This window comes from Saimiri boliviensis, chromosome 5 (assembly GCF_048565385.1).
Source record: "Saimiri boliviensis isolate mSaiBol1 chromosome 5, mSaiBol1.pri, whole genome shotgun sequence".
In the NCBI taxonomy this organism is placed as follows: domain Eukaryota; kingdom Metazoa; phylum Chordata; class Mammalia; order Primates; family Cebidae; genus Saimiri; species Saimiri boliviensis.
In genome coordinates, this window is record NC_133453.1 from 24,950,650 (window position 1) to 24,965,174 (window position 14,525).

Here is a 14,525-nt window from a genome sequence, read left to right on the forward strand (position 1 = left end):
AGGATAGCAGAGGGAAAGTGAATTTTTAGGGCCAGTGTTCTCGTGTAGAACACATGACAGACTGAACAGAAACGAAAACCTCTTCAGGATGTGTAAGGAATGCACATCATAGTATCTATCAAGAAACAATCTGGCCGGGTGCAGTGGCTCACACCTGTAATCCCAGCACTTTGGGAGGCCGAGGCGGGTGGATCACGAGGTCAAGAGATTGAGACCATCCTGGTCAACATGATGAAACCCCGTCTCTACTAAAAATACAAAAAATTAGCTGGGCATGGTGGTGCGTGCCTGTAATCCCAGCTACTCAGGAGGCTGAGGCAGGAGAATTGCCCGAACCCAGGAGGCAGAGGTTGCGGTGAGCCGAGATCACGCCATTGCAACTCCAGCCTGGTTTACAAGAGTGAAACTCTGTCTCAAAAAAAAAAAAGAAAAGAAAAAGAAAAGAAACAATCTATCAATTTCCTTGAGAAATGGTCTTACAGGGGGTTGGAGCCGGGAGCTGGCGGGGAGAAAACCAAGTGCATTTTTTTTTTCAAATCTGACAAAAGCCTGGATGTTAACCTTTAGAAAGCCACAGAATGTGCAAAGCTTTCTATTCAATTTAGACAGTAATTCTCTAAATCAATGATTTCTAGAAACCTGTGAAGGTTTCTGGAAATTATTCAATGCCTCTCTACTGGAGTATTTATAAATAAGCGGCTTTGTCAATAAAGATAGCTGTGGAGAGAAAATCAAAGAAAAAAGGAAAAAAATTCATGGTTTAAAATCAGATCTCAAAATATAGCCAAAAGAAATATATAGGCCGGGCTCACGCCTGTAATCCAAGCACTTTGGAGGCCAAGGCAGGCAGATCACCTGAGGTTGGGAGTTCAAGACCAGCCTGACCAACATGGTGAAATCCCGTCTTTAAAAAAATAATAATAATAAATAAATAAATATATAGATTATTCTGGCTTGAGAAAAAAAGTCACCAATGACTGGTTGACCTAAACCTGGTAAAACCAATTTTATACACTCAAATAATTCTGGATAAACAACAACAATTTCTTTCTTTCTGAGCAACAACAATTTCTTTTTTTATTTCTATTTTATTTTTGTTTTGTTTCGAATGGAAACTGACATAGACTGAACAGAAGAGGGAAAAAACCTAATAGCCACTTGTAAGCTTGATTTAAGGGTATATGAAAAGCATTTTGCAATCCTTAAACTACAAATACCTCCCGATTAGCACAACCAAGTACATCACTGATACACTAATAGAACAGCTAAAGAAATGAGTTTTTCACTCTCCTTCCCACTTTTCCTCCAAAAATCTCAATGACAGCCCCAACATCTAATCTCCTGCCAACCAAAAAAACCTATGATCTTCAACACACTCATTCTCAGTACTTGACTTTAAAAAGAGTAACATTTAGCATTAGATATTCAGAAATTTATCTAATTATATATTACATAAAATTCACTGAGAATCTGAGGCTGATCAAAAAGTCATCAACCCAGAAGTTAGCTCTAAATCCAAGGTGAACAGCAAGGATAAAATATCACAGCAGACACATATAAGAAATAAGTATTTCAGGCCGAGCGCGGTGGCTCAAGCCTGTAATCCCAGCACTTTGGGAGGCCGAGGCGGGTGGATCACGAGGTCGAGAGATCGAGACCATCCTGGTCAACATGGTGAAACCCCGTCTCTACTAAAAATACAAAAAAATTAGCTGGGCATGGTGGCTCGTGCCTGTAATCCCAGCTACTCAGGAGGCTGAGGCAGGAGAATTGCCTGAACCCAGGAGGCGGAGGTTGCGGTGAGCCGAGATCGCGCCATTGCACTCCAGCCTGGGTAACAAGAGCGAAACTCCGTCTCAAAAAAAAAAAAAAAAAAAAAAAAGAAAGAAATAAGTATTTCAATGCAAGGGCCAAATAGCAAAAGGCTTCTTCCTCCCATCTTTTTAATTCCACAGACCCCTATGTGATACCTCCAGAGCCACCCCAAAATGACCACAAATCTTATGTACCCCAACGTTAAACGCAACTACACGAGTACTTACTTGTCTTGGAAAACATCCTGAGCAGTTACTTGATCCTTTTTCTTGGCTTCGATCAGAGGAAAAAGGGTCTTTATTTTAGAGAGTGGAATCTGAGATTTCTTTGTCACCTCAGTGGGAGGATTCAGCATATTCCAAATATGCTGCTGAATTGGGGGCAGAGGCTCCCGGGGATGTAAAGCTCTGTGCAGCAGACACTGTTGGAAAAAGTAAGGATTTTAAAATACAGATGAAGACATATATGGCTTCCTTACATTTTCTGATCAGGAATCTTCCATCTTTAGTGTGAAAGGGCTATACGATTCATACCATATGCAAAAAATAACAAAGAGGATTCCCTCAGAACCGTCTTTGTTAGCAGGATATTGGTCAATACCTAAAACCAACTGTAAAAACAGATCCAAGCCTAGCAGCAGTATCTCCTGCTCTGGACCTCCTGGAAAGGAGCCTCACCTTATAAAACAAAGCTGTTGCTTTTACAACTTGGGGAATATACAAAATTCCCCAAAATACCTAATTCCAAGATTTTCTGACAACCTGGATTATAACTTTCTCGTTATAATCCTTTAATCTCTTAACCATACTGTGCTTTCTCCCTCACTTAATCTTAGAGAATGCCATGTGGTGGATGAAACAGGTGGCTACAGCGAAGCTGTCCATGCTCCATGAGTCCCAGAGAGAAGTCTGCGAAAGAGATGAGAATACTGAGTTGTCCCCATGAGTTTGCACTTTTCTCCTTGAGTCCATCTACCTTTTCTCCTCCCCACTGCTACCACTCTTGCTCAGGCCCCATCACCTTGCCCCTGGCCTACCACAGTCACCTAACTGGTCTCCTGGCTTCTCCTTCCAATGTCTGACTGGAAGGGGTCCGAGAATGAACTGCTCACCATACCCTAGGAAGTCCTGACGTGGCCCTGCTTGCTTCCTCAATCCTGTCACCGGCCACTGTTCTCCTCACTCACAACCACAATGGGCTGGGTTCCTCCTGCTTCGCTCATACATCAGGCTCATCCTACCTTTGGGGCTGGGGCCTAACACTCCCTCTGCTTCCTCTGTCTTTCCCTAGAACTCGAAAGAATTAGTTCTTTAAAAAAAAATAATAGTAATTTTGGTCTTTGCTCAAATACTGTGTCCTCAGAGAAGCCTTCCCTGACACTCTATACGAAGCAGCCCCTCCGCCCCCATCCTACAGCCCTGTCATTTTCCATCACTTCCCATATATTTTTTACAGCCTCCATCATTATCTAAGATTATCCATTTTTTAGTTTACTTATTATCTAACCCTCCTCCTTAACAGTAGGGCTCTTCTCTTCTTTACTGCTGAATTCTAAGCACCAAAAATACTACATGGCACATAATAAGCACCTGGTGGATAATGGCTGCAGGAATAAAGTGCTCTTTTCCGGGGCTCTAGCTGTTGACAGCCGTGCCAAGAAGCAACACCAAGCCGCCAAGATCAAGACCAGGGCAGGTTCTCCACTGCCCATGTGAGTGAAGTTCTGCACAGCATGCCACTTCATTCAACCACCTATCCTGCCTCGAGTATACTATGCCAGGCCTTGGCCTGCCAAGAAAAGGAAATGCTCTAAAAGGAATATAGAAGGGTAACCAGTAAAATTAGATGTCATCAAAAAACAAAGAAATAAGATGAAACTATCAGTTTATTGATGTTTTCCTTCCTTTGATAAAGAATAATTCCAAAATTAAAGTATTAACTATTCCTACTTTTAAACAACTTATAAATTTATAATTCTAAACAAATAAACAAAACACCAGGGAGCTGAAGAGCTCCTATAATTTCCAAACACTGTCCCTATCACAAAGTATATGATTTATACTATTCCATGGATTACCTTCCTACACTGAAGAAATGGAGGCTGAAAGTTTCTATTCTTAAAAAATTAAAGATGCTTATGTTTAATACTGAATACCATCCAAGAGTCGATGTCCCGTAAATTTGGAAAACCCTGAGGTAGGAATTAAGTACCAGTTTCCTCCAGAAATTCCATGTGCTTCTCCCTGCTCCCTCCCATATTTCGACCAGCAACCACAACTATTCCTTCTCCATGGTATAATCATTCATCTCAGATTTTCACTCCTGCCTCTTTCCTAATTACTTACTTGACCTTCCCTTGAGCATCAATAACATCAGGCCTATTCAATGTAAATCAGGATAATCCCAAAATTGTTTAAGCAAATCCAAAAGATCCCAAACTCTGTGAATCTACACCCCACCTTCTTATTATATGCATAATCCTTAATTTACAGTGCTCTCCGTTGGTTCATTAAAATATCTCAACAGCTTAAAAGGTCCTAAAGATGTAAACAGTAATCAAACACCCAACATAGCAGACTACCTCTCATAAACTCTTGAAGATTCTATCTGTGATATCCACTTGACATTTCTTGGAAAAGAGCTAGACCAATCAATGGACAAATATCCTACCCAGCCTTCCTACTGAAAAACATTCCAGGTTTTCAGCATGAACGCCAGGCAATCTTTTCAGTATCATCATCCATAAGTCAATTAACAAAGGATCTAAAAGAGATGTTCTGAAGTACCAACCTCTCTCTCATATTTCCTGAAAGGTCATATTTTATGCAAATTAAGCTAAGTGAGATACTTAGAAAATTCATTCAAGTAAAAATTCCCAATGCATTAAAAAAAAGGGGATTATGAGAAAGTGACATTTCTGAGTAACTGAGAAGCTGAGATCACAGTTCCTGACCTATTTACTTCTTTTAAGCAACTGTTACTGAATGCAGACTTTTACAATTTGAAAAAGATTAGCTCAGAAGTTACTAATATTCTGATTTAAGCAACATTGTAGCAATTATTTAAAAGCTGGTTTTAACTATATACTTGATAAAAGATATATTTTCAGCATTACTTTGCAAAATTAGAATTAAATTAACCTCTTGCTTACAAATTGATTATTAATCTCTCTCCTTCTCCCAGCTCATGTACCCTTAGCTGTAGGTATTTCACTCAAAAAGAAAAAAAAGAAGCCTTCTTGGGTCCCACATCCTCCTAGTGCTTATTGTATCCTCTATCTCCCTTCATCAGGAAGTCTTTCTCATCCAGGCATTGCAACCTGGCTTGCAGACCATTACTCAACAGATTCTGTGCTCAAAATCCTCAAACTGGACTACAAATTCCTAAAGACCCTTTGCTAAGCTCACCTCTACGTGCCATTGTGCATCTGACTTGCACTTCTTTCCTTCCCAACTCTTTTCTTCCTGTGCCTTCCAAGATGCATTTCTCCTAGTTTTCTACCTTACTGACTTTTGTTGCGTGGTTGAGGTAGGAGCATTTCGTTTTGTTATTTAACAGCCCTTTTCTATATGTCTAATTGTTCACTCGTATGTTGGGGTTCTGTTACTTTGTTCTCTCTCTTTCTAAGTCAATGTGCTCTCCCAGCCGATCTTATTATTCACTTATCCTTCCACCTCAATGAGGACTTTCAAATCTGTGCATTTAGACCTGACTTGCCTTCTGGGCTCTGCAACCCTGTTTCCAACTTCCCATTAAGTGTCTCTACAGAGATATTCAATAGATTTTCTCAAATTTAACACTAGTGAAAATAAATGAATTATCTTTTCCACCTGCTCATTCTGTATTCCTTATCATAATGAAAGGTGACATCATCTTTTCAGTCACCCAAGCTAGAATCCGGTTATCTTCAATTCCACTTGATTTTCCATCACTCACTCCAGTTCTATCTAACCGTACCTTCTAAATGCCTTAAGAATTGATTCTGCTCTCTACTCTCTCCATCAATGCTTTAACTCTTAAGGCTTCAAGTGGGCCACTACAAATTCTTTAATAATTACCCACTGCCATAAAATCCAAATGACTGAGTGTGGCATACAAGGTATTCACCACCTACCTACTACTTACCTTCTCTGTCACCTTTTCCACTATTTTGCCATACAGAACTTATTCTGCAGCCAAAAGGAACCATTTGTGCATCCCTAGACACATCCTACCTCTTCATATTTTCATGCTTTTCCATGTTATTTCTTTTGCATGGCATACTCTCCTTACAACATGCATGTATGTTTTTTTTTCTTTTAAAACTCTGTCCGAATGTTAATTCCTCAGCAAAGCCTTCCTTCAGTCACTCATTTGCAAAATCTTTTTCTTCTTATTCTCATTCTCATGGTGTTTTCCCACCACTGTTGTAACTACTCGTTTTTTGTCTTTCTACTTTTCTCATTCTTCTAGAGGGGTCCATAAAAGAAGCAAGCTTACAGTATCTTCAGTATGTGGTCCATTGTTAGTACTCAATACATATTTGTTTGCTTTTGTTTTTTTTTAGATGATTTTTTTTTTGCCTTTTTTTTTGAAATGGCGTTTCACTCGTTGCCCAGGTTGAAGTACAATGGGGCGATCACTGCAACCTCCGCCTCCCAGATTTAAACAATTGTCCTGCCTCAGCCTCCCGAGTAGCTGAGATTACAGGCATGCACCACCACCCCACGCTAATAAAGACAGGGCTTCTCCATGTTGGTCAGGTTGGTTTTGAACTCCTAACCTCAGGTGATCCGCCTGCCTCAGCCTCCTAAAGTGCTGGGATTACAGGTGTGAGCTACTGTACCTGACCAACATTTGTTTTTTTAAAAAAGCTTATGTATCCTAGTGAAGACAGTTCTTTATATAGATAAGCCGTATTAAAAAGTCTCCCCCACAAAACAAAGTAATAAAAATCAAAGCCTGTGCTTGCAGCAGCTTTGAAATATAAAAATGCCTGCATTTATGGCTTGTATCTGTTTGTTATTCCAAGACACATTTATTAAAGATAAATACAACCTACCTAAATAAGTCTGCAAAATATTATTAATAGAAGTTTCTCTTTTCCTCCATAGTGAACCATTTTGGTAAGCTTTCAACTGGCCTGCTCCTCCCTTCCCTACAAATGGTACAAGGCTTTAGGTCTTCAATTACATTTGCCAAAAAGCACCAAAGGATTTTTATATCTGTAATATACACTTCATTACACTTAGCATGCTGAAGTACAGATGGTCCCTAGTTTATGATGGTTCACTTTATAATTTTTCCACTTTACAACAGTGTGAAAGCGATACTCATTCAGTAGAAGTCAGCAGGACACTTGCAATGCTGGGCAGTGATACCAAGCCACAGCTCCCAAGGGCAAACAACCTTCACACTACGGTGCACGATGCTGCCAGCTGATTCTGCCCAACTGTAGGCTAATGTAAGTGTTCTGAGCACATTTAAAGTGGTGAGGCTAAGCTATGACGATTGGTAGGTTAGGTGTAGTAAATACATTTTCAATTTATATTCTCAAACTGGATGGGGTTACAGGCATATATCCCCATTATAAACTGAGGGGCAATAAGAGCAAAACTCAAAAAAAAAAAAAAAAAAGCTGCTTATGAGATTTTTTTCAGTTTTATGGGGGTCAGAGAAGCCTATGTCCTGCTGTCATCAACTTAATCCAGGACTGGAATATTCCTTTCTCCTTCAACCTTAATCTAGCCCTCTCCTTCCTCAGCATAAGTCAGCTCTCTTGTCAACTTCTCCAATTTACCTTAATCCAATCTGTCTTCCAATTTCTTTGGCCTAAGATACAGAAACAGATTTTTTATATTTTCTGTATTTTAGTTATTAATAATTTCACAGTAGCTGGGTGCGGTGGCTCAAGCCTGTAATCCCAGCACTTTGGGAGGCCGAGGCGGGTGAATCACGAGGTCAAGAGATCGAAACCATCCCGGTCAACATGGTGAAACCCCGTCTCTACTAAAAATACAAAAAATTAGCTGGGCATGGTGGCGCGTGCCTATAATCCCAGCTACTCAGGAGGCTGATGCAGGAGAATTGCCTGAACCCGGGAGGCGGAGGTTGCAGTGAGCCGAGATCGCGCCATTGCACTCCAGCCTGGGTACCAAGAGCGAAACTCCATCTCAAAAAATAATAATAATCTCACAGTATAACTTCTTTATCTGATCCCTATGCTACCTTTAATTATAAAATTTTTGAGAAATGTGGCACTAGAACAGTTCTTTTCTGACAATAGTTATGATAGAGTTCATATAAGCTCTCCTACTATTTTGATATAAAAAACAAATAAAAGAGTTATTTACATACAATACAGGAGAAACACCTGAAGAAATATAAATGAGGCATCTGGCTAGGGGCAGTGGCACACAACTACAGGGCCATCTACTCAGAAGGCTGAGGTGGGAGAAATGCTTGAGCACAGGAGTTAAAGACCAACCTAGGAACCTGTCTTTTTTTTTCCCTTTTTTTTTAGACAGGGTCTCACTGTCACCCAGGCTGGAGTATAAGGCATGATCTTGGCTCACTCCAATCTCCATCTCCCAGGTTCAAGCAATTCTCCCACCTCAGCCTCCTGAGTAGCTGGGATTATAGGTGCATGCCACCATGACCGGCTAATTTTTGTAGTTTTTGGTAGAGACAGGGTTTCACCATGTTGGCCACGCTGTTTTTGAACTCCTGACCTGAAGCAATGCACCAGCCTTAGCCTCCCAAAGTGCTGGAATTACAGGTGTGAACCATTGCTCCTGGCCAAGAATCTGACTTTACAAAAATTTTTAAAAATTAGCCAGGAATGGTGACATGTGCCTGCAATCTCAGCTGTTCAGGAGATGGAGGCAGAAAGACTGCTTGAGCACAGAAGTTTGAGGCTGCAGTGAGCTAAGATCACAACACTGCACTCCAGCATGGGTAACTGGCCTTCCTGTATTTTTATTTTTCAAGTAACCATCTTCCAGAAAAAAAAAGAAAGCATTCTAACTTTATTTTTCTAAGAGCTCAGAATCTTTTTACCTTTTGAAGTAAGAAGAGGAAGATGTTATTCTTCCATTAAATAGAGCAAATGGGGCCTTCAGAGAATAAACACATTTAATTAGGACTGGCCAATTATCGTAACTATGCACTTAGCTCTCTTTCATTTAAAATGAATATGACTTGTTTATCTTTCCTCTCTCACCTGGAATAATCTCTGAAATCGAGGATTTGGGATTTTGGTGGTTGGAAACATGTCTTCAAGGGTGTTTGTCTTCTCATCTTTCTTTGCCAAGCTCATGGAGTCAATCAAAGCATCAACAGCATTCAACTGTGCCTCTTAAAGATAAACAGAAGCAGAAAGAAAATTATTATTTCTATTATTCACCACTAAAACAAATGCTTTCTATGTACAGCTATCCACAGCAATACTGGCAGGCTATACAATCCTGGCCCTGCCAAAGTATTCTCTAGCTATGCACATATTTAATCCAAGTCTTGATTTTCTTAGCCATGAAAAGATCTTGACTGATTGATTAGATTCCAGTTCTACCATTCAGTGAACCTTTGACAATGGAGTATTAGATGAAAAGCAACAGAGTTTGTTTCCGAGGAATACAGCCATATAAAAACCAATCTCTATATGGAGACTGGAGCAAAGTATTTAGTATCCATCGAGCTAATATTTTAAAAACTAATAATTAGCTAAAGAAGAAAAATATTAAAAAGAACAAAAAAAAATCTCTGATAATGAAGCATAAGCCTTGTAACGACTTAATACAACTTTTATCAGAGTACGGCACCTTAACAGGAAGACACCATTGGATCAGAGTGAGCTGACTCCTTCACAATTTACCGAGGCAGAATGACCTTCCATGACACGAATCACACCTGCGTACATGTCTTACCCTATTCCTTTCAAACCCTCAAGCTCCATGAGAGCAGAAATATGATATCCTCTTTCCTTAGGTCTCTCCTAATACCTAACAAAAAGCAAACGCTCCTCAATAAAAATCTACCTCATCAATAAAAATGGCACAGGCCAAAGCAATATGGATGAAAGGCAAAAACACCTCTACCTAAACCACTGTGTATAACTTTCATTTTGCTGGTTCACATAGCAGCTCAGCTGCTGAGCCTCAGGCACTATTTCTGGAACACTGGCAGTCATCAAAGGTGGAAAAGAGTAAGCAATTCCTAAAAAGTACATTATAGGGGCTGGGCACAGTGGCTCACACCTGTATCCCAGCACTGTGGGATGCCAGCACTTTGGGAGGCCCAGGTGGGCGGATCACGAGGTCAGGAGTTCAAGACCAGCCTGACTAACATGGTGAAACTCCATCTCTAAAAACAATACAAAAATTATTTGAGTGCAGTGGTGTGTGCCTGCAGTCCCAGCTACTTGGGAGGTTGAGGCAGAATTGCTTGAGCCAGAATTGGCTGTGTCCCCAGCCAAATCTCAACTTGATTATATCTCCCAGAATTCCCATGTGTTATGGAAGGGACCCAGGGGGAGGTAACTGAATCAGGGTGGACCAGTCTTTCCCATGCTATTCCCATGGTAGTGAATAAGTCTTCTCCACTATCGGATATCATGGGTTCATCAAGGGTTTCTGCTTTTGCTTCTTCCTCATTTCCTTTTGTCGCCACTACGTAAGAAGTGCCTTTCACCTCCCACCATGATCCTGAGGCTTCCCTAGCCATGTGGAATTATAAGTCCAATTAAACCTCTTTTTCTTCTCAGTCTTGGGTATGTCTTTATCAGCAGGGTGAAATGGATTTATACATGTGGAGTTTGAGGCTGGAGTGAGCTATGATCACAACACTGCAATCCAGCTGGGTGACAGAGCAAGATCCTGTCTCAAATAAACAAATAATTAAATCAAATATTCTACTCATTTAAATTTTGGAATTATCAGGACGTAGTCAGAGAATACTACTACAACACAGTGGTAACTTCTATACACTCAGGTCCATGCTTACCTCCACCGTGATGCAGACTCATATGTTTACAGCAGGAAGGTAAAGACACGGGCCCTAGGGACCCATATGATTCTTGGCCTTTTTACAGCACACTACTCCCAAAGGGTCTAGCCAAAATAGCAGAAAGAACTGAGTTCCGAGACTCACTTCACAATTCCCTAATCCTGCATTAACACAGACAGTATATATAAACTTGTAAACTAAAACATTTACTCATTATTTGTTGTTCTTTTTGATATATTTTCTACTTCTGCTATTATATTTTATAATAACTGTTTTAAATGATAGGCTCTCTAGAAGACTGGACCTGTGGCTGTAAGAATCATTCTGTATAGCACCATGACATCTGCAGCCAGATGCTCAATAAGGCCCTTTCACATCAAGCCTGAAGTAACTCCTAAAAGGCAGAAATAAGTAACAATGAGACTTGGACTGTTGCTGCAAACTACAAAAAGAGGTCAAAGAGAAAAGTTAATCTTCAGCTCTGTCACTTTTCATTTCAAAACTACATCAGACCTTACGCAGAACACTAAGTCAAAGGTTTCATACTGCTCAGATTCACTTTAGCAGGGGCAAGCTCTGCTCACAACTAGAGACGGACATCCATTACCATCAAGGTTGCCCCGAGGTACATGCTCCAAGGCAAAAACTAGACAGTGTTTGGCGAGTCTGGGGCAAACCTATCCCTACTACTGGAAAAATACCAAGTAAACCACCTTCATCATTACTGTGTATAAGTGTATGATTGGAAATCCAACTAATTGCACCCTGTAAACACCTGGCCCCAACCAACAACTGCAGGCAGGTAACTGCCCAAGATCAGTGTGTGTAGAGCCAACGAGTGATCTAAATGGAAACAAACTCACCAGTGGGAGCATATTTCTTACTGTTTTTCAAGGATGAAAACATGTATTGCCGCAAGTCTTCCATGAAAGGCAGCTGCACATACACCAAACACTAATGAGAAAGAAAGGGGGTAAAAACAGAAACGACCAAATTAATGAAAAAATACAAAACTGATCCCCAATTCTGTGAAAGTGGCATAACAGAAATATTTCAAAAATCAGACAGCCAATTCTGGTACATGAAAAATAAAGTGTTTTGACTTCTGCTATTGGCTGTTCATAACTGCAAACAGTATAAAGAATATTAAACATAAGAGAAATGTGTAAAAGAATGACTCCTAGAGGACTGCTATAAAATGCATGACCAATACAACACATGAGAAGACTGAGGTGATCAGAAGGTTGACCTGGAAGTAAGTCAAGACAGGTGCCTTCTCTTTCCAGTTCTGCCACAGTAAGTTCTCTAAGACAGAGGAAACAGTAAGGATTTAGGGCTGTATTTTACATAGGAGATCCCTAAATAAACTGTTTCACAAGGATCACAACAAAACCACATCCTCAACCTTTATTCACAATTCTCATTTGTAAAATGAAGGTAATTTCTCTTTCCATTTGGTTTCAGTAAGTCAAGAAGGATGAGAATCAAAAAAAGGCCACGGTGAACCTTTATTGATTAGATTCTTCTAATTTAAAAAGATTTCCATAATACTTAATAAAAAGATTCTAATAATATTTTGTAATTATGTATACTTTTTGCTCTAACTGAAAGTGTGGTTCACAGACCAGTATCATGCTTTCTCGGGAGAAACAGAGAATCTGGGCCCTACCTCAGAACTACAAAATCAGAATCTGCATTTTAACAAAATCCCCAAGTAATAACCATGCACATTAACGGCTGAGAAACACTGCTTAGAATAAAGGAACTGAAGGAAAAAAATAACATTAAGACTTTTGAGTTTTACCTCATAGTTATGTTTGATATGAGGAAAAGCCACGCCGACTTGAGGATTAGCTCTTTTGTCATAAGCATATCGAACTATGGCCACCATGTCTAAGTCATTCAAAGCATGAATCAGGGAGGAAAGTGCAACTGCTGCTGCCTGGTAAGAAAGATGGATGTATTAACATATAGTCAACATGTGAGAGCTTTCACAACAGAACTACATACTTTAAGACTGTTATGTGCTTTCTTTCCATTACATATATACACACACACACACATACACACACTCACTCAGTCTCTCTCTCTCTCTCTCTCTCTCTCTCTCTCTCTCTCTCTCTCTCTCTCGGTGCCTCCAAGAGGAACTGCAAACACTTGCTTTGATTACATTTACTGTAACTCTTCTGGGACTTAACCTCATTAACTAAATCCTCTATCTTACTGCCCCAACCTTCCTTCTCTAAATTTATATCCTTACCATAAAAATAAACTTGTCTCATCTCTTCTAAATAAAATCCTTTCTTTGTCCCTCCCTCTCCATAAATTGCTATCAGTATCTTTTCTGTCTTGACCTCTAAATTTCATAAAGTAATAATCATGCTATTTCCACTGCTTAGTGCATAATTATTCTTCAGTCTAGTCCAGCTACTGCCCCACTACCTTACTGAAATTCTCCTCTGAAGTCGCCCATCACCTCCTAATTGCCAACTCCTTGGTTCCCAATTACTTTGCTTAACAGTAGCATCTCACCATTCTGCTGTCTCTATACTTTCCCCTTCCTTGGCTTCAGAAACAACATTCTCCCCTGATTGTTCTCTTTTCCCCACCCATTTTTAAATTCTACTTTAGGCCTTTCCTCCTCTTACTCCAAAACTCTGAGTTGATGAATCAAAAATCCATACACTCATTTTTAAAACTCTCTGAAGATCTAGACTTAGATTGCCTACTAGCTGGTGGATATCTCACATGGCATCCTCAGGTATCTCAAACTGTTCAGAATGAACTGTTCACATTCACCACAACATAACTAAAACCTACACTTACTATCTTTCCCCCTCATTCCCCTCTGGGATTCCCTATTTCCATTAACATCATCACCAAATCAACCAAACTGGAAACCTCAGTCTTTGATAATGTCGCCACACCATTCTCATCCTTCACTTTTTTTTTTTTGAGATAGAGTCTTACTTTATCCCCCAGGCTGGAGTACAGTGGTACAGTCTCAGCTCACTGAAGTTTCTGTGTCCCAGGTTCAAGCAATTCTTGTGCCTCTTGCCTCCCAAGTAGCTGGAATTACAGGCACATGGCACTGTGCCTAACTAACTTTTTGTATTTTTCATAGAGATGGGGTTTTGCCATGTTGTCCAGACTGGTCTCAAACTCCTGACCTCAAGGGATCTATCCACCTTGGCCTCTCAAAATGCTGAGATTACAGGCATGAGCCGCCATGCCTGGCCTCATCCCTTACCTTTAAGTGTTCACGAAACTCTACCAATTCTACTTCTACACTGTCTGTCAAATCCATCTCTTTCCTCATAGCCTCTTCTGTTCACAGGGCTCACCATGTCACTCCCTTCCAGTGGTTCCTCTATTCTGGTCTTACTGAGATGATCACTGATTTGAGGCAAGACTCATACTTGGCCTTTGCTCATTACACTTCCTCCTAGCTAGAATGTCCCTTGCTAATCTCTGGCTCTCCAGCTTCTAATCTTTTCTCAAGGCTTAGTAAATTGATACCCTCTCCATTTCAGATTTACCTTGGTCAGCTCTCTCTCTGCAGAACTCCCCAAACACTATGTACTTTTCTCAGTATCACGGTTAACTCTACCAAAGTTAAAAACCTATGACCTCTCAGCCATGCTGCTGTAAAAACAAACAAAAAACCTATGACCTCAAGACCTGGCCATTAGAATCCTGTACAGATTTCATAGGTTAAAAACCTATGA

General features: G+C 40.2%; 1 protein-coding gene across 1 annotated transcript in view; it reads right to left on the bottom strand.

The window, feature by feature from the left end:
• XRCC5 (X-ray repair cross complementing 5) overlaps positions 1–14,525 on the bottom strand; it is a 100,494-nt gene that overhangs the window by 58,626 nt on the left and 27,343 nt on the right. Inside the window, exons 11-14 of the mRNA XM_010336352.3 lie at positions 12,602–12,739; positions 11,661–11,751; positions 9,017–9,150; positions 2,043–2,236 (exon numbers count right to left, since the gene is read on the bottom strand). Of these exons, the coding sequence (XP_010334654.1) occupies positions 2,043–2,236; positions 9,017–9,150; positions 11,661–11,751; positions 12,602–12,739 (557 nt within the window). The remainder of the gene's footprint in view (positions 1–2,042; positions 2,237–9,016; positions 9,151–11,660; positions 11,752–12,601; positions 12,740–14,525) is intronic.